Source organism: Taudactylus pleione, unplaced genomic scaffold (genome assembly GCF_031769625.1).
Source record: "Taudactylus pleione unplaced genomic scaffold, aTauple2 ptg000066l, whole genome shotgun sequence".
Taxonomy (NCBI): Eukaryota; Metazoa; Chordata; class Amphibia; order Anura; family Myobatrachidae; genus Taudactylus; species Taudactylus pleione.
The window spans coordinates 12,832,154-12,855,632 of NW_028284468.1; the positions used below are offsets into that span (position 1 = coordinate 12,832,154).

At 43.0% G+C, this 23,479-nt stretch overlaps 1 protein-coding gene across 1 annotated transcript in view; it reads right to left on the reverse strand.

The window, feature by feature from the left end:
• The window catches only part of LOC148534448 (uncharacterized), a 74,917-nt gene that overhangs the window by 18,889 nt on the left and 32,549 nt on the right, over positions 1-23,479 (reverse strand). The window contains exons 3-6 of the mRNA XM_088466867.1: positions 19,265-19,318; positions 9,628-9,702; positions 7,455-7,517; positions 4,096-4,167 (exon numbers count right to left, since the gene is read on the reverse strand). Coding sequence (XP_088322993.1) covers positions 4,096-4,132 — 37 coding nt within the window. The 5' untranslated portion in view covers positions 4,133-4,167; positions 7,455-7,517; positions 9,628-9,702; positions 19,265-19,318. The remainder of the gene's footprint in view (positions 1-4,095; positions 4,168-7,454; positions 7,518-9,627; positions 9,703-19,264; positions 19,319-23,479) is intronic.

Genomic DNA, 23,479 nt, shown 5'->3' on the forward strand with positions numbered 1-23,479 from the left:
AGTGTACAGGTCCAGTCTCTTACATTTTAATTTCTATTATCTGTGATAAAGTATCTTTCCTAGATTTTAGTAAAAAAGTATAATTATTCTATTTCATTACAAGAAGACACTTACATTATGCTTATTGTTTTTAAATAGAAGTCATGTGACCACGGTACACTTTTATGAATAGAGGATTGCAATAGAGGTAATGGAGTCTACATGGGCCAGATGACTGCTGGGAAGGTAAAAAGAAAATTATTTTATAGCACTACCCTTACTCCTATTGCAGTGGGAAGTAAACCTCCCCCATAAACACAGATGGTGGTACAGTACATCTGAGCTAACATGAGCTAATCATGCATAGGGCTCTATTTACTACAATCCGCATTTGTAATGCAGATTGTAGAGTGATATTACCGGGATATCACAGGGATTTACTACAAATCCCTTGCAGAGACAGAGCTTGCGATAAAGCTCTGTCCCTGCGAATCCCCCTCAGAGCCTTATCACGGTATTTTCGCAATAAATACCGTTATTAAGTGCCCGCGCATGCGCCGACCGTTCGCCGCAGCTACCCCCCTCTGGCGCTAAGCCCCGCCCCCGCCGCTAAGCCCCGACCCTCGCGATTGCGGACTCCCCGTGACCCCCCATCCCCCCCCGCGACCCCCCCTCCCTTAATTACACTTACCTGCATGCTCCGGGCCTCCGGTGATGGTCTCCATTCCTCCGGTCAGGTGATCTCCCATACTGCACTGGGGCCCAATCACCTGATGACCGGGCCGCAGTGCACTGTGGGAGACCAGCTGACCGGAGGGGAGACATCTCTGGAGGCCCGATCACCGGTCCCTGGAGTCAGGTAAGTGATTTTTTTTTTTTTACTATTTTTTTTTTCTTTTTTTTACAGTAATCAGCTTGCGGTCTGTTTAGACCACACAGCTGATTACAGGGACTGACTCCCGGCTCTGCTCTCTCCGTTAGAGCAGGGCAGGAGTCCGGTAACCGGGGGAGACCCTGGATAACGCCACCTCCAGGTGGCGTTATTATCACAGGGCTTTCTCCGGTATTTTTTTCACATTTATTTTTAGTAACTTGGTATGGGAAATGCGATCTGCTTTACTAAAAATATGTGATACTTAGGGGTTGGAGTAGAATTTTACGAATTCTACTCCAATTGCCCTGTAATAACTGTAGGTGATACTAAAATAATGTGAAAAGGGTGTGAAAACACCCTTTTTCACATTATTTTAGTAAAAATAATGTTGATAAATAGAGCCCATAGTAACAGGTTGTCATAAATTGGAGTGGGCTTTTGTAGCCTGAGTACAGAAAGGGTGAGCTATTTATGGGTGGAAGGAGGTACATACAGTATACGGTTTTTCAGGAGGCGTATCTGTTGTGACCGTGCCCCCCCTGGTGTAACAACTACGTGGATGATGTTGACAATCAGCGCAGACCTTGCACCAGCTGAAACATTATATAAATTACAGAAAGAAAAAAATGTGTAGTGTGTGTGTGGGGTAATGTTCCAATTACAGTGATAGGAGCATTTTTCCATGTTTCACTACTGTTCCCACCTTTAAAGTTTTTAGGTATTCTGGCACCCACTGTTAAAGTGTTTAGGTATTCTGGGTCTTGTAGTTTTATGAGTACCAGCATTCCAATGGCTGCAATAAATATTACTACTTATAAAGATTGTGCTGTATTACTGCAAGATACCTATGTCTAATGAATTGTTGTGACCTACAGATAAGAGCTAATAATCATAATCTATCTCATGGCAGTCATAAGTGGAACGGAGCAACCTGAGTTAATGTTCTTCCTGTTACCCTGTAGTCCTGATGTAAAGTAAGTGATCAGGAGATGAAGGATTCTGCTGGTGGTGACAGCTAATACTCTTCTATGACAGAGGGCACTATGGTGGCATGCAGCTGGCACCTACATTCAGTGAGTGCCTGGCGGCTGAGTAACATCAGTAGGAGGGGGCAGACAGTAAGCGGAATCTCAAGACAAATATGCACAGCTCCTTTGAAATGGAGACAGAGTAAGCTCCTCTTCTGACATGGAGACAGAGTAAGCCCCTCGTCTGACATGGAGACAGAGAAACCCCCTCATCTGACATGGAGAGAGAGTAAGCCCCTCATCTGACATGAAGGCAGAGTAAGCCCTCGTCTGACATCGAGAGAGAGTAAGCCCTTTGGGATCGGCCGCCACTCACCTCTGCGCTGGTGTTCTTGTGCTTAGGTGTTCAGTTGCTGGGAGTGGAGGTGAGTGGTGACTGAGTATTCTCCCCGGCGTCTACTAGGGCTTCTGAGCGTTTGTCCTGATTCCCGGAATGCCGGGGACGGGCGCAGCATTGTTTGTCCATATAACCTGACAAGTCTCTCCCAATGGTAGTCCTGTGGTCACTCAGCTGATCCATTGACCAGCTACCCAGGGATATTTAGCCTGACTTCAGTAACAGGGAATTGCTGTTCAACTTCGCTGTTCCAGAGACTGTGATACTAACCAGTGTTTCTCCATGTTAAGTCCTCAGTGTGTTGCTTCAGCTTTCTCGCTGTCCTCCAGTGTTATTTATATCAGCTCCCCTGCTGACTTCCAGTGTGTGGTATTTTTGTTCTCTCACTGAACTCCAGTTCTTTACATTATAGCTCTTGTGTTGTTATTATTGTGCTGTTCTGTTCCCCAGCTGCCTCCCTGTGTTACTGTGGTGTGAGCTTTCATGCTAATTACTACTTAGCTCTCAGTTGTATCTCTAGCAATTCCCAGTATTGGATCTCTAGCAATTCCCAGTACATACTGTGTTACATTTCCCTGTGTTCTCAGTGCAAGTTAGCAACTAGATCCTTAACAAATTCTCAGTGCATCTCCGTGTTCAAATATTCAGTTCAAACACTGATCTCCTGTGTTCAGGTATTCAGTTCATACGTTGGTCTCCTGTGTTCAAGTATTCAGTTCATATGCTGATCTCCTGTGTTGAAGTATTTAGTTCATTCACTGATCTCCTATGTTCAAGTATTCAGTTCATTTGCTGATCTCCTGTATTCAAGTATTCCGTTCATACCCTGATCTCCTGTGCTCAAGTATTCAGTTCATATGCCGATCTCCTGTGTTCAAGCATTCAGTTCATATGACGATCTCCTGTGTTCAAGTATTCAGTTCATATGCTGATCTCCTCTGTTCAAGTATTCAGTTCATATGCTGATCTCCTCTGTTCAAGTATTCAGTTCGTTCACTGATCTCCTGTATTCAAGTATTCAGTTCATACCCTGATCTCCTGTGCTCAAGTATTCAGTTCATATGCTGATCTCCTGTGTTCAAGTATTCAGTTCACACGCTGATCTCCTGTGTTCAAGAATTCAGTCCTAGCTGATCCTTTGTGACCTAGCTATTTAGTTTAGTTTTCATGCTGGCCTCTAGTGTTATTTAATTCCAAGGGTTCCCAGTGCTAATTCATTCTAATATAGTTCCGGACTTCCTGCCACTATCAAGTACCTGTCCAGAGGGCCGCGACCTGCTCACTTGGTGCAGCGAAACCCATATCCCAACTGGAGGAGTCACTGGTGAAGATCACCAAGTGAGTTAGACTCCGCACCTCTGGGCAGGTCTAGCCAAACCTGGGCTTGGCTGCAATAGGGAGACCTAGTACTGTCACTCACCTTGTCTTTCCCTTGCCACCCTAACCCTTTGGCTTTTGTCTTCTCCCGAGGAACTTCCCATATGGTTCCTGACAGTAATCCCCTCATCTGACATGGAGACAGAGTAAGCCCCTCATCTGACATGGAGACAGAGTAAGCCCCTCATCTGACATGGAGCCAGAGTAACTCGTCTGACATGGAGACAGAGTAAACCACTCATTTGACATGGAAACAGAGTAAGCCCCTGATCTGACATGGATAAGCATGTGCAGAATGCAGCAATCAGCCAATTTCGTGCGTAATTGCAATTGCGATTGATAGTGAATCAGGCCCATTGTTCTAGTTATAATACCTCATCAAATACATGAGCAGAATGGTAAGTACAAAATATTAGAAGCTGTAAATGTAAAATTATATATATATATATATATATATATATATACATATATGATTTACATAGGTAATGAGATTTTCTTACCAAATGTTGAGGTGAGCTTGGCTTCACACTGTTCCATTGGCTGATTAATATTCTCATTCTTCTGTATGTTATCTGTACAAAATAGGACAGAATCATGCTGTAATTTATTTTTATTTAATGGTGTATACCATTTGTCTGATTCCTTCATAATATTACAGATGAATAGAACTTAGTAGTTGTAGGCATACTGACTTAATACTGAACACTCTTCCACCTCCTCTGAAGAAGGCAGGTGCAGCCATTAGTACCAGGTATTGGTGGAGACCTCTGGACTATGAAGCAATATCAGACAAATGCAGACAAAATATCTGAATCTCTATGAGCATCTAGGCTAAATAGCAGTTTTGGTAGACATTTTACTTCAGAATGATAAGTGTGGGACCTGGGGTTTTGATGTGCACTGGGATTTGGGTCCTAAGCTATAAGGCAATAGAGGTGAATTTTAGTGTGTGTCAGTCACGACACTGCTGGGGCTACCATATCTTATCTTATATCAGTTGCTTTACTAAAACAAAACTAACATACTGTGATATATTCAGCAGCCATTGCCCATATTTCTCATCTAGAACAGGTTGGGTTGCACTTGAGACAAGGACCCATAAAAGCCTAGGATCCTTCCTCATAGTATGCTAGACAGGAATCCAGATATGAAACCCATGTCTCTCTATAACTGGGGAAGACAGCTGCACCCTTTATGTCCTGCCAACCTCCACCCTCTACAGTATGCAATACCAAAGCAGCCGGAGCCTAAACGCTTATTAGGGCCCAGCAACTATACGCAGAGGATCGGGGAACACTGCAGTGCACCACTGGATAAATCCCATGAGACTCTGCAGAAGTTGTGGCTTCTTGTGAGTACAGTGTATACAAACACAATTCTCTATTGCTTTCACCGATGATCACAATAACAAGTGTGTCCCTAACCCTCAGTCTTCACCTGTCAGAGACATATATTATCCCATTTTAAAGCTGCCCATATGTAGACATGTTGTTGTAACGGTTTGGGTATGGGATCCCAGCGGTTGGGATGCCGCTGGTCAGAATACCAACAGCGGCATCCCAACAGTCAGAATCCTGACACCCCTTGTTAAATAAGGAAATACTAACTGGTTTACTGCAGGACCATCCATTAGGGCAGTTTTAATCAACCTGATACACTTTGGAGACCACATTGGGTGTCCCTCTAACCTTTAATGGGCCGCATATGGGGATACAGTTAAAAAGATGAGGTTATGTCCTAGTAGTATGATGGGGATCAATGATAAAATAAAATTAGTAGTTCTCATGTAAAATTAGTTCAAGGGGGTTTGGTTATGTTTATAAAGGTACTAATTATTTATCAAGCGGTAGCTAAAGGCAGAAGTTTGTCTTCCTTGGAGGAATATTATGGTTATCACCAGTGGCGGAAGCAAGGGAGGGGTTCCAATTGGGGTAACTGCCTCCCTCGTTAATAAATGCACCTTCTCCATGGGCTCTTCGGGATGCCACAACCCTTCTCTCCTCCCTCAGGGCCAAGCTCTCAGTCCTGATTGCCCCCTTTCCTGGATCTGCCACTGGATACCACTCATTGGAGGAATTCAGTTGCTGGTACTGTGCTTCCAGTCATCAACATGATGCCCAACATTTTGGCCAGTTATAGTACTGGATGGCACCCCCTTAGTGTGTTCATATACTGTGCTGCATATGTTGCTTCACTCCCAAGATGCTTCAGGGGGATATAACAGATGCAGCAACAACCAGACCCATATGGCTGACTAAGGAGAAGGCAATTAGCTTTAAGATTTGTCATGACCATGCAATCCTGCTCTCCAGCCCTGCAGGCTCCCAAGCTAACTTCTAATGCTACATCTGACTGTGATGGATGCCAGTGACTGCCAGAATAAGGATTCATCCACCATCTTTAAAATATATGTTTCTTAAAGGGAATAATAGTATTAAGCGTGGTGGTGGTGGGTGGTTATATATAATATGTGGGATGTGTGTGTGGTGGAAGATTATTTCGTTTTTTGGGAACATAGGTTTTGATTTTTGCAGAAGCAAATTGGAGAGGGTTGAGCCCAAAACCAGAATATCACCTAGGGCCTCATAATCTTAATCTGTCTCTGGTTGATTGGTCATGAAATAAATTCCAACCAGGGACCTGTCTGGGTGGAGTTTATTTGTTCTGCCCATGTTTTTGTGGGTTTCCTCCAGGGGCTTCGGCAAACTCGTTTCTACAATTGTGTCTCTTGCATTAAAAGCAGATGACTTCAGCAGTGAAGGGCATTTCAATCAATACAGTATATAATACAGTTTGACTGTTCTCTCTCACTTACTATATAATTTATTTAACCACTTAAGTAATATTTTCCATGGCGGCTACTTCTCTGAGCAGCTGTTGAGTATACACTGGAGGCTGAGGATTGGTTCATTTACATCTCCCCGGTGGCTGCTCCTCTCTGCAGCCGCTGAGGGAGAGGTATTGTCGGGCTGCCCGATATGCAGTGATCGGCAGCAGAGTAGACCCTATGGGAGGGTGCAAGGATGCAGAGGAGCCAATATCAACCCCAATGTCTCATTAAATATGTACAATTTGAAATATTGCATTATTTTGTGCAAAAACTAGAAATACAATTTAAAGATTTATGGTTATGGACGACTGGGCACTGTGCATCGTTATACTGTCATGATGATGGACCTATTTTTATGTGGAGGCCTGGAGCCAGGGGCGTATCTATAATGGGTGCAAGGTGTGCGGTGCACATGGGCCCCCGGGTCCAGGGGGGCCCGCACCGCACACCCTGCACCCATACTTTGTATAACTTACCTCGCTGAAGTCCTGAGTCAGGTCTCCCAGCGCTGTTCAAACGCCGGAAAATGGCCGCTGCGGGCATTTTTCCGGCGTTTAGCACATGCGCTGTGAGGAGATTGCGGGAAAATGGCAGCCGCGCCATTTCCCCGGCGATCTGCGCATGCGCAATAGACCCTGGGCACATTCTAGTGCCCAGAGACTATTGATTCTGCAGTGGCCGGCCAGCCGCGTCAGTCGGCTGCCGGCCATCGGAGTGAAAGGAGGGGCTCATGTCGGGGGATGCACACAGGCCTCCGCCTCTCTAAAGACGCGACTGCCTGGAGCTGTAGTCCTATCTGGCCTTGGGAAGAAGACATGTACAGTAACTTGAAGTGTGCTGGGTGAACCTTGGAGACATACTGGTATAAAACGGAAGTGTATTACGTAAAGTACCTGAATATGATGTGTAATAAAAGTTTGTGTGCGAGCGCCTTTTTCATCTTATGATCTCTTTTTTTCTTTCTTTAAATCTTTTGACAACAGCTAAAGTGTGTTTAGCCGGAGGCTGTTTATTTTCGGGATTACTTACCAGGACTGGAATTACTTGTCTTTGGCTTGATTTTCTCTTTATCTTTAGAAAGATTTTTTTTTCCTATTGAAGAGAATGAAAATTGTGATAAAGGTAAAAAGATGAATAACTGTGGGATGATTAAAGGCACAAGTATATGTATGCTGTATAGAATTTCCAAGCTCTTCATTGATACGTGAACTAAACATAACCTATAATATACAGTATACAATCAGGGCCTGATTCTGAGTAGCACGCAAGACAGATTTACAACTGCGCATGTGTTAGAGCCTGGATATGGATAGTCAACTTAGAGCAGCATTCAATTACACAATTTTAACATGCCCTGATTGCAAAACTGTGGCAGGGCATGCTGGGATGCCCTGCCAGCAGCTTGAGGGACACTTATTGCCCACCCCCGACATAGAGCAATTATGGGTAGAGTCATTCAGATCTCAGGCTGTAGCAGGGCGCAGGACCGGAACAGGGCTCTATGCCATCCTGTTATGGCCCTGCCCCCTAAACCCTTGACATCATGACATCACACCTAGGGGGCGAGGCAGTCACCACTAGGAAGTGGAGCATACTTGCCGACATTAATATTTACCTCTGCGGGAGTTGGTCGGAGATGAGATACTGGTGGGTGGCGGTGGGGGCAGGGCCAGATGATCCGCATCCTTAAGCCCAGCCCCTCATTGTAAAATGCAGCAAATACCACATATTTGACTAGGGGGCGGGCCCAAATGACGCGATTCCCCCAAAATATCGTCATTAGGTCACGCCCCTACTAACGAACCCGCCGATCCCTGCAAAAATTCTCCCCACTCTGCCCACTTCACTAGGAAGTTGGCAGAATACTTGAGAAGTGCCTACTTTCTCGGGGGTGTGGGGGCTACCCGAAAAATCGGGAGCCTTTTGCAGGTTTCGGGAGGGTGGGCAAGTATGAAGTGGAGCTCTGCCCAGAGTGGACACTCCGGTCAGCTCTGCAGCAGTGACACAGGCTGCCCTGCAAGCCACATACAGGTGCAGTGGGGTAGTGATGCTGCTGCCCCCCAGGGCCCTGTGAAATGGCACTGCTCGCACATCTCTAGTCAACTAGACGTTTGCACATAGGATAAGCATGTCATGGGTGTGTCAGCGGGACTGCGAGCTATTCTGAGCTGTGCGCATGCAAAGATCGATCTGATTTTAGATAGATTTCTTGCACCAAGGATCAGGCTGCTACTTATGTGCGCTGATAGTGATGACAGCTACTATTACAAGCGGAAGGTAGGTGGCAGTGCAATCAGATAGATGAATACATTTATTTCTGAGCACAGAAATCCATAGTAATTGCGGACGCTTTACATGCAACTTTGAAACAGACCCTGACTGTTCATGCGGCAGCTCCTAATCTGTGACAGATATATTATTAGAAGTGAACTAGGGGAAAGCTTTATATGAATTCTGCATATTTAAAATTTGTGTTTAAATTAGAAGTTAAGAGTAATTTATATTACATAAGCAAAGTTGTCAATATTTGAATACTGGGAACGCTCTGCTGATAAGCACACGGTGACCTCAGTCAGTGTGATCATCTACTACTTCTGTTTGTCCACTTCTATATACAAGTAATAAATGAATTCACTTTTCATTGTTTCAGGTGGAAGATATGTACAGTAGATCAAACAAGAGGAAAACATAATTACAAAAATATTGCACCTGCTCTGAGCCGGCGGAGGTCCAGTCTTATCCTAAAATAATAATGTATTGCATTTTAAGTAGAACTTTGGTAATGAAGTGCATTACTAGACTCACGTTGAATGTAAGAAAAATAGTCAGACCCCCCAAATTGTCTTCCTGTGCTTATATAATGTGCTTCACAAACGAGGTCTATTTTATGTATAGAAAATAGCGTTAAATCATAATATTCATGTATGGTTTTCATGATAGTTTCCTGTAATATTATTGGAGACATAATATAACTTTGTTTGAGATTGCTGTGTGGTTAGCAGAACTTTATATTTAAAAAAAAAGTAACTCAAAGAACATTTCTGAATTTTTTACAATACTTGATCCAGATTTTGTATAGCAATGTGAGAGTGTCACTATGATCTCGGTTGTATGTGTATAACTTGATAGGGATGACAGGTCATCTAAAGCAACAATGCCAGGAGCTAAAGGTAGAGCATGCACAGTATATTATCTCTCTTACTGAATTCCAAGGCTGGGTTATCCTCTATCCTCTGTCTCTCTGGATTGACAGGGGTCCTTTCATCCTCTATATTAACTGGTAAAAGAACAGAATCATATTGCACAATTAATATTGCAGGCAAACTACCAATTCTACCCTTGAAATTCTCTTACTGTACATTAAAGGCTTTGATAAACTACAGAATCATAACTATTATTCACAATTTGAATAGAGCCATGATGTAAGAGGTATCAGAATCGACAGTAAAGTGATAACAAATTATATTTGGGTGCTGTTTATTGTTATGGCCACCATAGTCATTGATAAGAAATTTTACTTTTCAGGGTCTGACTGCACCAATGATAAGCACACCCCTGAGCAACCAATTAGCTTCTACTGTACCTATAATTGTATAGACTGAGCTAGATAAATGCTAGCTAGAAGATAATGGTTGCTATGAGCAACTGCTCCTCTTGCCACTCCTCAACTCTTTAAGCCGCATATCTATTTGCCGAATAAAATGAGCAATTGAAAGATAATGATATTGTTATCGTTCAATCGCTCATTAATCGTGCATGAATCTGGCATAAAAACAACAGATTGACCATGTTTGGGGATGAGAGAGGGTGCCTACACTGAATGACATATCGTTCAATGTAGCCACTGCAGGGGAAGAGGAACGACTGTACGATTACAATGCTGTAATTGTACTGTCGTTCCACTATTTGCTAGTGGATAAGCAGCTTTAGAAGGCTGATACATCTCCCCCACTGAGTGCACGAACCTGCTGTAATTTAGAATTGTGCTCCAATCTAGAAGGTTTATTATGTACACACGCCCTAGTCTCCTTAACCTTTGGAACTCTTCAGTAGTGAAATGATTGGAATGTTGAGCAATTAAAACCAGTATAACTTGAACATGTCGTAGCAGTGAACTCCTATATATTTTCAAAAAGATTGATAAAGTTCTAAATAGTGATTGTATAAATATGGGTCAGTTGCTATGTGGGCTGTTAAGTGGCCACACGGTTTCACAAATCATTTCTGAAAAATGCCTCTTGGATGTTCTTCAACCTAACGCTGTCTCTGTACTTTGATGCTAATGACAGGAGTAACAACAAACACCTTTACTAAGTAATAGTTATCAAACCTTCTTAAGAGTGGACAAGTGATCAAAGCAACCAAATAGCTTCGAGGTAGCAATTATAAAGTATATACTATAAAATGATAGGTAGAAGCAGTGATTAAAGTGGTCCTAGAGATGTGATGGAACCCCTCTTCCCACGTCCTCTGCATGTTTTTCAATAAACGAACAGCGTGCGCTGTAGGGGAGCACCACAATATGGGACATGAAGCCATATCCAATTAGCCCCACACTGTTCGGGCACTAATTGATCCCTGCGATCAGCTAAAAACAGGGAATTTTCACCGATAATCCCCGATTTTCGCCGATATTTTTTTCATCCCCATCCTATTAATTCGGGCGAATTAATAGGATAGTTCGCCTGTTAACTCATAGGAGCCGCGATAAACTTGCGGCCCTATGTGTTCTCACCTTTTTCTGGGTGAAAAAACGGCACTTATCGTGGATTATTTTTCGGGACACATGAGGTCCCGAAAAAAAAAACCCAAATAAGTGCCGTCGTCATGCCTATGACGGGGCTAATTGGATAGCCCTGAGCGAGCTAATTAGCCAAGGTAATTTACCGCGGCTAATTGGATATGGCCCATGGTCTCAAAAGCAAGGGGCTTGGTCACACAATAGTATCCCCAATTCAAACTATGCCACACAGTAGCACAATCTTATTCACATTACACTGCACATTACACCACATAGTAGTGTTCCTTATTCATTAAGGAACACATTAGTGCCCCTATACACAATGTGCAGAGCAGTAGTGCCTCTAATACACATAATGCACACAGTAGTAATGCCCCTTATATAATGTCTACATCAGTAGTGCCCCTTATGCAATGCCCCCAGTAGTGGTGCCCCTTATGCAGTGCCCAAGGTAGTGGTGCCCCTTATGCAGTGCCCAAGGTAGTGGTGCCCCTTATGCAGTGCCCCCTATGCAATGTCCCCAGTAGTAATGCCCCAAGGAGTAGTGGCTCCAGTTGTAATTCCCCCAATAGCAGTGCTCCCTGTAGTAGTGCCTCCCAGTAGTAGTGCCTCCAGTGGCAGTGCCCCCAGTAGTAGTGCCCCTTACACAATATACAATTAACAATACAATACTTACCTTAAGTCATGCCGTCTCTCCCATAGTGCCCACTGTGGGAGCTGGAAACTGGAGCTCAGGAGTGAACTCCAGCCTCTGTTGGGAAGGAGCTGGGCACCTGCAGGTAGCAAAATCTTAGCAGGTGACTGGTAAATGGAGCCTCCCTGTGGTGTGGTGTGGTGTGATTGGCCAGGTAAGGTGGGCTGCAAGAGACTGAACTCATTCCGCCTCCAAATGGAACGGAAGGAACGCAGTTCCACCCCGTTCTGGCCCACTTTAACCCCTGGGTAAAATCTGATTGGTTGTTATGGGCAACTTCTCCACTTATCAACTCTTTAGAGGATTTGAAACATTATACCTTGATCTGAACTCTGACCCCTCCCACCAGTGCCAGTGATATCATTACCTAAGAACTCCAACACCTACTGACTTCGGACATGCCAGTCTGCCTTACGTATATATGGAACCAACCCAATATTCACAGAATGTTATCAATCTACAGTAATTTTACTTCTTTGTTTGTTGTAAAAAAATCTATTCCAATTATTAATATTATATGTTCAGTATAATTCCAAGGGTGTGGTATAAAAAGTAGACATTCAGAATGTTGACTTGCAGAAGGTCGACATCAGAGTGTCGACATGTTCTGAATAATGTCAACATTTGCTGACAACCAATATGCTGACATTCAACAATATCAACATGTTCATAATATTGACATTTAACATGTCGACACCAAAATGTTGACATGTAATGTTTTGCTTAAGTTAGCCTAACCCTAACAATAAGCAAAAAATTGAATGCTGACATTCTAGTGCTAACATGTTATATACTGACATTATCGACATGTTGACATTTTTTTACCAAGTTGACATTTTTGAATATGGACATATTGGTTGTCCACCTAAAGTCCATGAAGACATTCTGACTGTCAACATTCTGAACCTGTAGATATTCTGTTGTTGACATTCTGAATGTTGCCAGGGCTGTTAAGAGCCGGTCTAGGCCCGGGGGAAGGGGACGTGGCCTAATCATGGGAGGTGTGGCCACACCCCCTTAGAAAATAAACTTAAATGTAATGCCGGGGCTGGGGAGGTGGGCGCTGTGAGCCCCTCAGCCCAGTGGAAATCCAGGGGGGTGCGATCAGTGGTGATCGCTCCCCCCACAGGCAGAGGAGACTGCTGATTCTGCTGCCCAATAGCAGCGAGTAGTCCCCCACTGCAGTCCAGCACACAGCAGCATGTGCTGGGCTGCTAACAGGTAAGAGGGAGGGGGAGCATCATTGGTCCCGGGCCCCCGCAGGGCCCCTCCAACAAAAAAAGGCAATTAGTACCCGATGCCCCTCCTCTCTGCTCCCCTGAATGTTGCCCTTCTGAATGTAGACATTATGACCAAGTACCTAATCCCAATGTATTCCATGAGTTAGAAGTGTTTGGTGGTCATGCCATACTCTCAGACATGATCACTGAGCATTTCCTAACACAAGCAGTGAGGAGGAGTTGATGCTTCACAAGGTAACAAGGAGGAGAAGTCACATAGATAGTAGCCACAAACCATAGTGGTTCTACATTACTGGACTGTAGTTTGTGACAGCCTGGGAATCTTGTGACAAGGGCAGGAACCATTTGGACTGTGCCCCTCTATGCTGTGCACCCATTGGTTCCGTAGAATACTACTCAATGCTGATGCACCAAAGGACTTGCAAATAGTCAGGGCCTTTTCTATTAAATAAAATATAGGTTGTTATATTATAACTGTTGAAGCACAGTGCCCCTAATATCTTAGAATGTCTAAAACCTCTATCTGCTGAGCTGTTTACGTGGGCCATGCTAAGAGGTTAGTGAAAGGTGGAGTGTAATGAGATTGTGGATTGGGGGCTCAGACCCTGCATAAGGAACAATGGTCCCAGTGCTATGCCACTGCAGACATGGCCATTTAGCATGAGTTTTGCTACACAAGATAATGTAAAGAAGAGTGCTACACAAACATTATCATTAAGTAATTTCTCCAATGTATTAAGTGTACAATTCACAATAATAAATTTTTATTTTATTATAGGTACAAAGGAAGCAGTAACTTAAATACCCCAAATAATCATTCTAATCTAGGAACTAACTAAACATAGAATAGTAAACCCTCATCTATATAAAGGAATTTCTGAGACTAGAAAAATAAAATAGGCAACAAAAGTTTGTTCTTTGTCTACCTCATGTGTAACTAATTTAATTCTGCTGTGGAACCTCGTGAAACATTCAATGTTAAACACAATTATAAATTTTTTTCCAACCCTTTATATTCAGGTGATGTGAATGGCCATGGGGACCAGTTTTGCCCCGAGTTACGCAAACCTATACATGGGTTAATTTGAAGCTCGACATGTGTGCAGATTTGGTGCGAACCTAGAGGTCAGCTAATGAGGTTATGGAGAAACTGTTGCTCATTGGAGACCTTTGAGATACAAGCTCAGGAATTGATTATATCCTTTCAACAAATATTTTTTCCTGACTATACAGATACTGTATGCCAAGCTACATCCTTTCCGTTGGTGTGGCAATTCGCACCACACATGGGGTGAGACGCACACCTGCGAGTGGATACATGGACTGCGATCACACCCGCGCCTCCATAGGAAAGCATGGTGCGATCGCAGTGCACGCCATAGCTTACCGTAGTGTATGCAGGAGCGGGAAATCGCATGATGCAATGCGTGCGCACGTTTGTGCTGTGATCAGCCACAATGTTCCTGGAAGCATCTGTATATTAAAAAAGCAAATCTCAACAAAAATTATGAAAAAGCACTGGCGCACTAGACTTTAGCAGCCACAGCGACAGACTGTGGGCAGCCAAGAAAATCCCAAATAATAAACACAAATAGACAAAAAAGATTTGAATGACACTTGCAGCACTGTTAGTATGTCAATTGCCCTTTTAAGGTATTTTTTCTTCCAATGAGGAGTCAACAGCCAGACCTCCAATGGAAGGTTCTTAAATCCAACAGGTAATGCAGATGGGTCCGTGCACTATCACCAACGCATTTCGAGTACAGTCACTCATCCTCAGGGTGGTTCTGTTGACTAAAATGGAGGAGGGAAGGATTCCGAATACCTTCCGTTATACTCACTTCGTGGCACCTGGTTAGGTGCCGAACACAGTACGGTTCCAATCTTTACAAAATAATCGATTCGGGATTTTTATACCTGTATATTTTCCTGTATGTGCACTTTATTATTTGGTCTCTGTGAACCTAAGGTGACACTTTGGATTGGATCTTGTTTATGAATAATTTACTTTATGTGTTTTGACCTACTACAATATGGTTGTATTTCTTTCCTTTATATTTATTATGAGCATCGGAAGTACACTGGAATTATTAATTTGACCATACCCAGAATATCATCTGATTTATAACACTATATATTCTACCTTGAAATGTATATACATTTCCCCATTGGAAGAAAAAATACCTTAAAAGGCCACTTGACATACTAACAGCACCACAAGTGTCATTCAAGTCTTTTTTGTCTATTTGTATATATTAAAAAAGGCCTATGAGGAAGTTAAAAAAAAATGGAATGAAGCTCGTTATTGAAACAGGGGTCTTAATATATGTATAACTTTTATTTCCAAATACAGTAGCTGTTCTCATTCAATCAAACAAATTATAAACAATAACTTTGAAATTCTTAAACATGATAATGGGCTCTATTTATTAACATTATTTTTACTAAAATAAAATGAAAAAGGGTGTTTTCACACCCTTTACACATTATTTTAGTATCACCTATAGTTATTACAGGGCAATTGGAGTAGAATTCGTAAAATTCTACTCCAACCACTAAGTATCACTTATTTATAGTAAGCAGATCGCATTTCCCATAATTGTAATGGGAAATGTGATCCGACCAAAGTTACTAAAAATAAATTGTAAAAAAATACCGGGGAAAGCCCTGTGATAATAACGCCACCTGGAGGTGGCGTTATCCAGGGTCTCCCCCGGTTACCGGACTCCTGCCCTGCTCTAACGGGGAGAGCAGAGCCCGGAGCCGTTCCCAGTGATCAGCTGTGTGGTCTACACAGACCGCAAGCTGATACACTGCAAAAAATAAAAAAAGTAAAAATTTACTTACCTGACTCCAGGGACTGGTGGTCGGGGCTCCGGTGATGTTCTCCCTCCGGTCAGCTGGTCTCCCATGGTGCACTGTGGCCCGGTCATCAGGTGATCGGGTCCCAGTGCAGTATGGGATATCAGCTGACCGTAGACATGGAAGACATCACCGGAGCACCGATGACTGGAGGTAAGTGCTATTAAGGGAGGGGAGGTTGCGGGGGGGGGTCTGCGATCATGGGGGCGGGGCTTAACGATGGGGACGGAGCTTAGCAATGTGGAGGTAGCAGCGACGATCCGTCAGCGCTTGCGCGGACACTTTGTCACGGCATTTTTTGCGAAAATACCGTGACTAGTGTGTATCACACTACAATCTGCATTACAAATGCGGATTGTAGTAAATAGAGCTTATTATCTTAAAAGATTGTATTTTTATTGTGCCTCTGGCTATTTATAAAAAGAATACATCACTAAAAATGATTCTTGCATATTACTGTTCTTTAAAAAAAAAAACAACAACATGCAGGTCTGACGGGTGATGTCGCTGACGACGTGCGGGAGTGCACATTGTCAGCGGCATACAGGGGTGTTTCTAAAGAGGAGGGGGCCTGTGTGCAGTCTCCACCACGGGCCCCCTCCTCTCCATCAGGCGGCCGGCAGCGTTCTGAGCGGTGCGCTGCCAGCGCAGCACTTATAGACTCTAGGCACTAGAGTGCGCCAAGAGTCTATAGCGCATGCGCAGGTCATTTTCCCTGTACTGCGCATGCGCAAACGACAGGTAAAATGGCCGCAGCAGCCATTTTCCAGTTATTTTTTACAGTGCAGACACCGGCACTGATGTGGGACTCCGGAGAGGTACAGTAAGTATAATATGGGTTCACCCATTATAAATACGTCCCTGGCGACATAGCGGGTACAAAACTGACCGATGTGGATGATATGTCGTCCGATCCGCCGGATCAGATAACATAACATCTAGTGTGTGCCCAGCTTTAGATCTGACAACATGATATATGAAATGAACAACTTTATTAATTGAGACTCCAAAGTACTGTATGTTATATATATGCTTCAATGTGACTGCTATTTGGTTTACATAGGATACACTACCAGAGCCCTTAAATTGTGATTTTTGGAGCATCGCAGGCACATTATTAATAGAGTCCAAAATCATAGTTTATCTAAAAATGTTTGTGTTGCACACAATGCAAACCCTGATTGTTTATAATTGATTGGACTTGAACTGATTCCTGCGACAATACAGGATTGAAGCAGCTTTAAAAAATTATGTTGCCAAGAGGTTCTCTGGAAGTTTTGGATGGGATCCTTAAATCCTGGGGGCCTTAATGAATTAATGGAACTGAAATGTATTATTTAATATGTCCAGTCTTCTGATTTATATCTTCGATGTATCTTTATATCTATATCTTATGCTTTGGTCCCCTTTGAATGGGTGGACAAATCCTTTAAATAGAGTGCATATATCTGTATTATGTCATTATGTTTGCAGGTTGAGTCATCAAAATTAAGAATTGGGTTTCATTATTGTTCAACACGTGTATATATATATATATATATATATATATATATATACACAGGGGGTGGATGGAGGTGAGATTTATGTTATTTATATCTGCACGTTGCACTGAATTGTTTATATCCTGTTGATAGGGATTCATACTCCGAAACGATGCAATAATCACTGAAGTTGTTTCACTAAGCTATTAGTCTCTGAGTGCCGCCCTGTTTGTGTTTTTATATATATATATATATATATATATATATATATATATATAATTTTTTATTATATATTTTTTTCTTCTATTATGTCATTATGTTTGCAGGTTGAGTCATCAAAGTTAAGAATTGGGTTGTTGCTCTGCAACGCCATGTTGCCATCATTATAATAGTAACAACCTACAGAAGATAAATTCTTCCCAGAAATAAGGTGCAGGATGTAAAATTCAGAAATCATAATTAAGTCTGATGTTAGTCACATGATTCATGGGTGTAACTACCATAGGTGCAAGGGGTGCAGCTGCTATGGGGCCCAGAGCTGAGGAGGGCCCATCTTCCTTGTCAAAGTTACATGTGGTAAATACAGTAAATATTCCATCACTGGGTGGTACATATGGGCCCTTAAAAATTTTGCTATGCTGCCTTCAAATACCTAGTTACGCCCCTGACATGATCAGTCACTATGAAAAGGAGAACTTAATTTTTAAAAAGATCAGAATATTTCTCCTGCACAATGAAGCCTTATTATTATTTTTTAATATGATGACTACCTAGATCACAATGGTATTACAGTAGTCATGTGATCGGTTTCCATAGAATGGAGAATTGCCTTTGATTCAGATCTGAATGTTTACTGATTAGCGAAATTCAGACACTTCCTGTTGTGATGGTCACCTAGACAATGGTGACGTCATGGCAGTGCCATGATTGGCTTTCATAGAAAGAAGAGCTTAATGGGAACACTCCTGTATCAAGGCTTTATTAGTTGTAGCAGCTGCCTGTCAGACAAATAAATAGTTTTTTCATGCTTTTTAGTTGTAGTTCCACCCAGTTATTTGCATATCCACGTAACCCATAACTTATCTTGACTTACATTGGGCAATACTATATTGTGAAACTCCTTCATGTAAAACAATGGCTTTGAATTGACATATCTTTATTGCAACTTTGTTATTACTTCAGCTCAGAAAATGCATACTTCCAGTGTATGTAGGTGATGGTCACAGGCCACATGGGCCAGGGGCTAAAAATGACCAAGGGCCTATTGTGCGAAGTGGAGGAGCTGTGACCAGCGCTGTGTGGGCATGAACAGTGTTAGGTGGGTGTGTACACCGTATACATTATCAGCCCCAATGTCTCCCTAACATGGCTGTTAGGACATCTACAGGGCCTAGGTACTGAAAGGGTGTGGCCACATCCGGGATGCAAAGCCATAATCTTTAAAAAAATAGGCAATGTAAAATACTATGCACGGTGCTGCAAAGAGAAACATATGTCCCCCTCAGCACCTGGCCCATTCCCCCCGGAGCCCTCCAACAGGCCTGGGTATCTAGTCATCCCCCCTCTTGGCACCCCTGCTCCCTAAATATGTCGAAGTATAAAAATTGCATCATTTTGTGATACAATAGAAATACAATATTAATACTTAACATTTATAGCAACTGTGTAGCCAGTGGGCGACTAGTCATTATCATACTGCCATGATGGTGGGCCTTTTTTATGTGGAGGCCTGGAGCTGTAGTCCCATCCATCCCATTGTTAATCTGGCGCTGACAGATGGTACCCTTAACAAACATCATGTACAGTAAAAGCTGACTTACCTATGTCTCTGCTATCTCCCTCTGGTTCTTTATCTTCTTTAGCATTTTTAAGACCTGGAGTTAATGACACAAAATATTGATAGTGTAATACAGAACAAATTGTAAAATTGCAAACAGAGATACACTTGTCTGATAGCGTAAAATATTTAGACAATGATTACAGGCAACCAGGGACGAAATTAGGATATCTGTCACCTGGTGCAAGGTAGCAATTTTGTGCCCTCTCCCTTCCAGTACCTGGATTTTGTGCTTGCTCCTCCATAAGGCAGTGCACTAGTCAAACGTCCCTGGTATAGTGACTTACATTATTCCACACACAATAATGCCCATTACACATTATGCCACACACTGTAATGCCTATTACCAAGTGCCACAACATATTTGCCCGACACCATTTTATGCCCCACAGTAAGGCTTCTAATTACTCTAAACTTACCTGCTCATTGTCAGGGGTTTTATGCTCATTGCCAGGGGGTTCCATGTTCGTTGCCAGGGGGTTTCATACTCGTTGCCAGGGGGTTTCATGCTCGTTGTCAAGGGGATTCATGCTTGTTGCTATGGGGTTTATGCTCATTGCCAGGGGTTACATGCACGTTGCCAGGGGGTTTATGCTCGTTGCCAGGGGTTTCATGCTAGTAGCCAGGGGGTTTCAAGCTCGTTCCCAGTGGGTTTCAAGCTCGTTGAAAGGGGGTTTCATACTCGTTGCTATGGGGTTTATGCTCATTGCTATGGGGTTTATGCTCGTTGCCGGGGGTTACATGCTTGTTGCCATGGGGTTTATGCTCGTTGCCAGGGGTTACATGCTCATTGCCAGGGGTTCACTGGAGAAGATGCAGCTTTTAGCATCTTCTCCCGGCACTTGCGCTGGCCTAACAGACACTAGAGGTCCAGTAATGACCTCTAACATCTGTCTCCTCCTTAGCGGCGGCCATTTTTGGATGGCCGTTTTCTGACTCTCCAGCCCCCAAGCCACCGTGAGTCATCCCTTTTTCACCCTCTGCATTCCGGCACCCGGTGCACGTGCACCTCTAGCCCCCCCCCCCAGTAGCGGCCCTGCACGCAACACACAAAAGTATTGCGTACCGTATCACCCTAAAAAGTGGGTGTGTAGTAAGGGGTCTTTTAAGGATATCCCTTCTAGTCCCTCTCGTATAAGGTTTGACACAGGACCCAGTCAATTTTGGGGAGATAAATAACACTCTCATGGTGTGGTAGTATAGAGTTTATTACAAACACAAAAACACATAAAAAATGCGCAATTACATTAAAATAAATTTCAATAGGCTCATCTGAGTAACTGACAATCAGAACGCGTTTCGTCTCTGATGCTAATTCAGCTGGACTTCGTCAGGAGGAGCGAGAGTGTTATTTATCTCCCCATAATTGACTGGGTCCTTTGTCAAACCTTATACTGAACTATGAGAGGGAGCAGAAGGGATATCCTTAATAGACCCCTTACTACATGCCCACTTTTAGGGTGATACGGTAAGCAATTATTTATGTGTGTTGCGTGTAATCATTGTCTAAATATTTTACACTATAAGGCGCTTGTTTCCACTTCTTGTATTTTCATAAACATTGAGGACCATACAACAGAGGTCCTATTTGGGAAACTTTGAGCTGCCTCCTTCAAGATTGGGAATATAGTGGAATGAAGTGGATCGTCTAAATGAGAGACTGACTTTTGAACAATACCCTGACTAGGTTAGTGCTGTGATCAGTACCTGCATTATTGTAGAGATACACTTGTATTAATTCGAGTGGAGTCTCATAACAACACCTACATTCTTGTCAGTAGGTAATAGCTTAGTTACAATGAGAACCATTTGGTGGATACAAACTTTCCAACAGTACTAATCAATCAGATGACTCTTCTAGTATACAATATACAGGAAATGACTCCCAAAACACAATAAGAATGTCATGCTGATGAAAGAAGATGAAAAACTTGACTTCAGCTGTTATTCGTAGATGTTCAGGTAGAATTGGTAATCTATCTGGAACAATCCTATACTTTCATACTGTATATATATTATATATATATATATATATATATATATTGTGATAGATGCAATGGTAAAGTGCTAGATGGCATATATATTTGCCCAAGGGTTCTGACCCATGTATTTTAAATCCCCAGGTGTCTACTTGATGAGAAAGCAGGATAATGGGTCCTGGGGGTGTTGATGTGAGAGAGAGAAGCCCAGTTTGGGTTTTCCAGCTTTCAGCATGAAAAGAGGCTAATTAAGTGATTGCACATGTGAGGGACTGATATAAGCTGTGTCAGGGTCTTATTCCTGGGGACAGCAAGCAGTTAGGTTTGTTCAGAGACATTGTGATGTACTACTTGTAAGTACTGTGCATATGCCTATGTTTGTGTCGAGGGCAGTAGGCCCTACCACTTTGAGACAGGGATTTTATTGTTTAGTTATAGCCCAGTTGGGCTAGGATTTATTTTTATGTTTTCCTTTTTAAACTGTACAATAAAAACTAGCTGTGGCTAGCTTGCACGAAAACCCTGGACGGGTGTGCTGTTTCCTGGCTGCTGTGTGTTTGGAGGCGTCCATCTACCCCAGGAGGGGGACTTCCTACCCCGATCCTATTACAATATATATATATATATATATATATATATATATATATACACATAAATACATGTTTCAAAAAACATAATCAAACACACAAAAAGACACATGTAATAAATTCCCAAAGTCCCCTCACGCCAATTTCTAACTTATTGAGCAGGTGAAAAAGTAGGGAACATCTTTATACTAAATAAGGTAAAAATGTCAATACACAGGGCCTCATTCAGAGATGTACTCAAACCCGATGGTTTGTGTACATCTCCAATAGTGGGAGTACTGCGCAGGCTGTGTACTGCACATGTGCAGGCCTCCATTTGTGAAATCGCTTGCAGTGCCTCCAAGCCTCAAGCCTTATTGACAGGCTGTGGCAGTTTTGGGGTGTAGAGTTGGCAGGGCCGGCCTGCATTCCCAGAAATCGGGGCATATCGCCCCTGTTTTCTGGGAGTGCCGAGACAAGCTTCTGCATCGGAAGACGCAGATTTGCTGGCTTTGGCTACGCAGGTAAGATGTCCATTCTGAGTAGCCTTTGGCTTTTTTAGATGGCTTATGCAGCGATGATCGTGATTGTCTCTGATGCTACGTTTTCGTACACTTGGGTCTTTTCTCCTTAGATGCCTCCTTCTGCATTAGGATATTTTCTAGGGGTGTGCACCGGCCACTTTTCGTGTTTTGTGTTTTGGTTTTGGATCTGGATCTTTCTTCGTGTTTTGGATCTGGATTGGTTTTGCCAAAACCATCCTTCCGTGTTTTGGGTTCTGGGTTTTGTGTTTTGGATCTGTATTATTTTGAAAAAAAGCTTAAAAACAGCTAAAATCACAGAATTTGTAGGTTTTTCTGCTCCTATGCTATTATTAACCTCAATAACCTTAATTTCCACTCATTTCCAGTCTATTCTGAACACCTCACACCTCACAATAGTGTTTTTATGTCCAAAAGGTTGCACCGAGGTAGCTGGATGACTATGCTAAGCGACACGAGTGGGCGGCACAAACACGTGACCCATCTAGGCGTGATACTGCAGTGGCAGACAGGATGGCAGTTTGAAAAACTAGGCCCCAAACTGTACATAATGCAAAGAAAAAAAAGAGGTGCAAGATGGAATTGTCCTTGGGCCTCCCACCCACCCTTATGTTGTATAAACAGGACATGCACACTTTAACAAACCAATCATTTCAGCGCCAGGGTCTGCCACACAACTGTGGCTGAAATGATTGGTTCGTTTGGGCCCCCACAAAACAAGCTGGCAATTAATCTGTCCCTGCACAAACTGGCTCTACGGAGGCAAGATGTCATCCTCATCCTCCTCATCCACCGATTCCTCACCCTCTTCAGTGTTGTGTACATCCTCATCCTCACAGAGTATTAACTCGGCCCCACTGGAATCCACCACCACAGGTCCCTCTGTACGTTCTGGAGGCTGGTCTCCCTGGAAGAGCTGATAATTCATTTTGATGAACATCATCTTCTCCACATTCTGTGGAAGCAACCTCCTACGCCTTTCGCTGACAAGGTTCCCGGCTGCACTAAACACTCTTTCGGAGTACACACTGGAGGGGGGGCAACTCAGGTAAAATAGAGCCAGTTTGTACAAGGGCCTCCAAATTGCCTCTTTTTCCTGCCAGTACAGGTA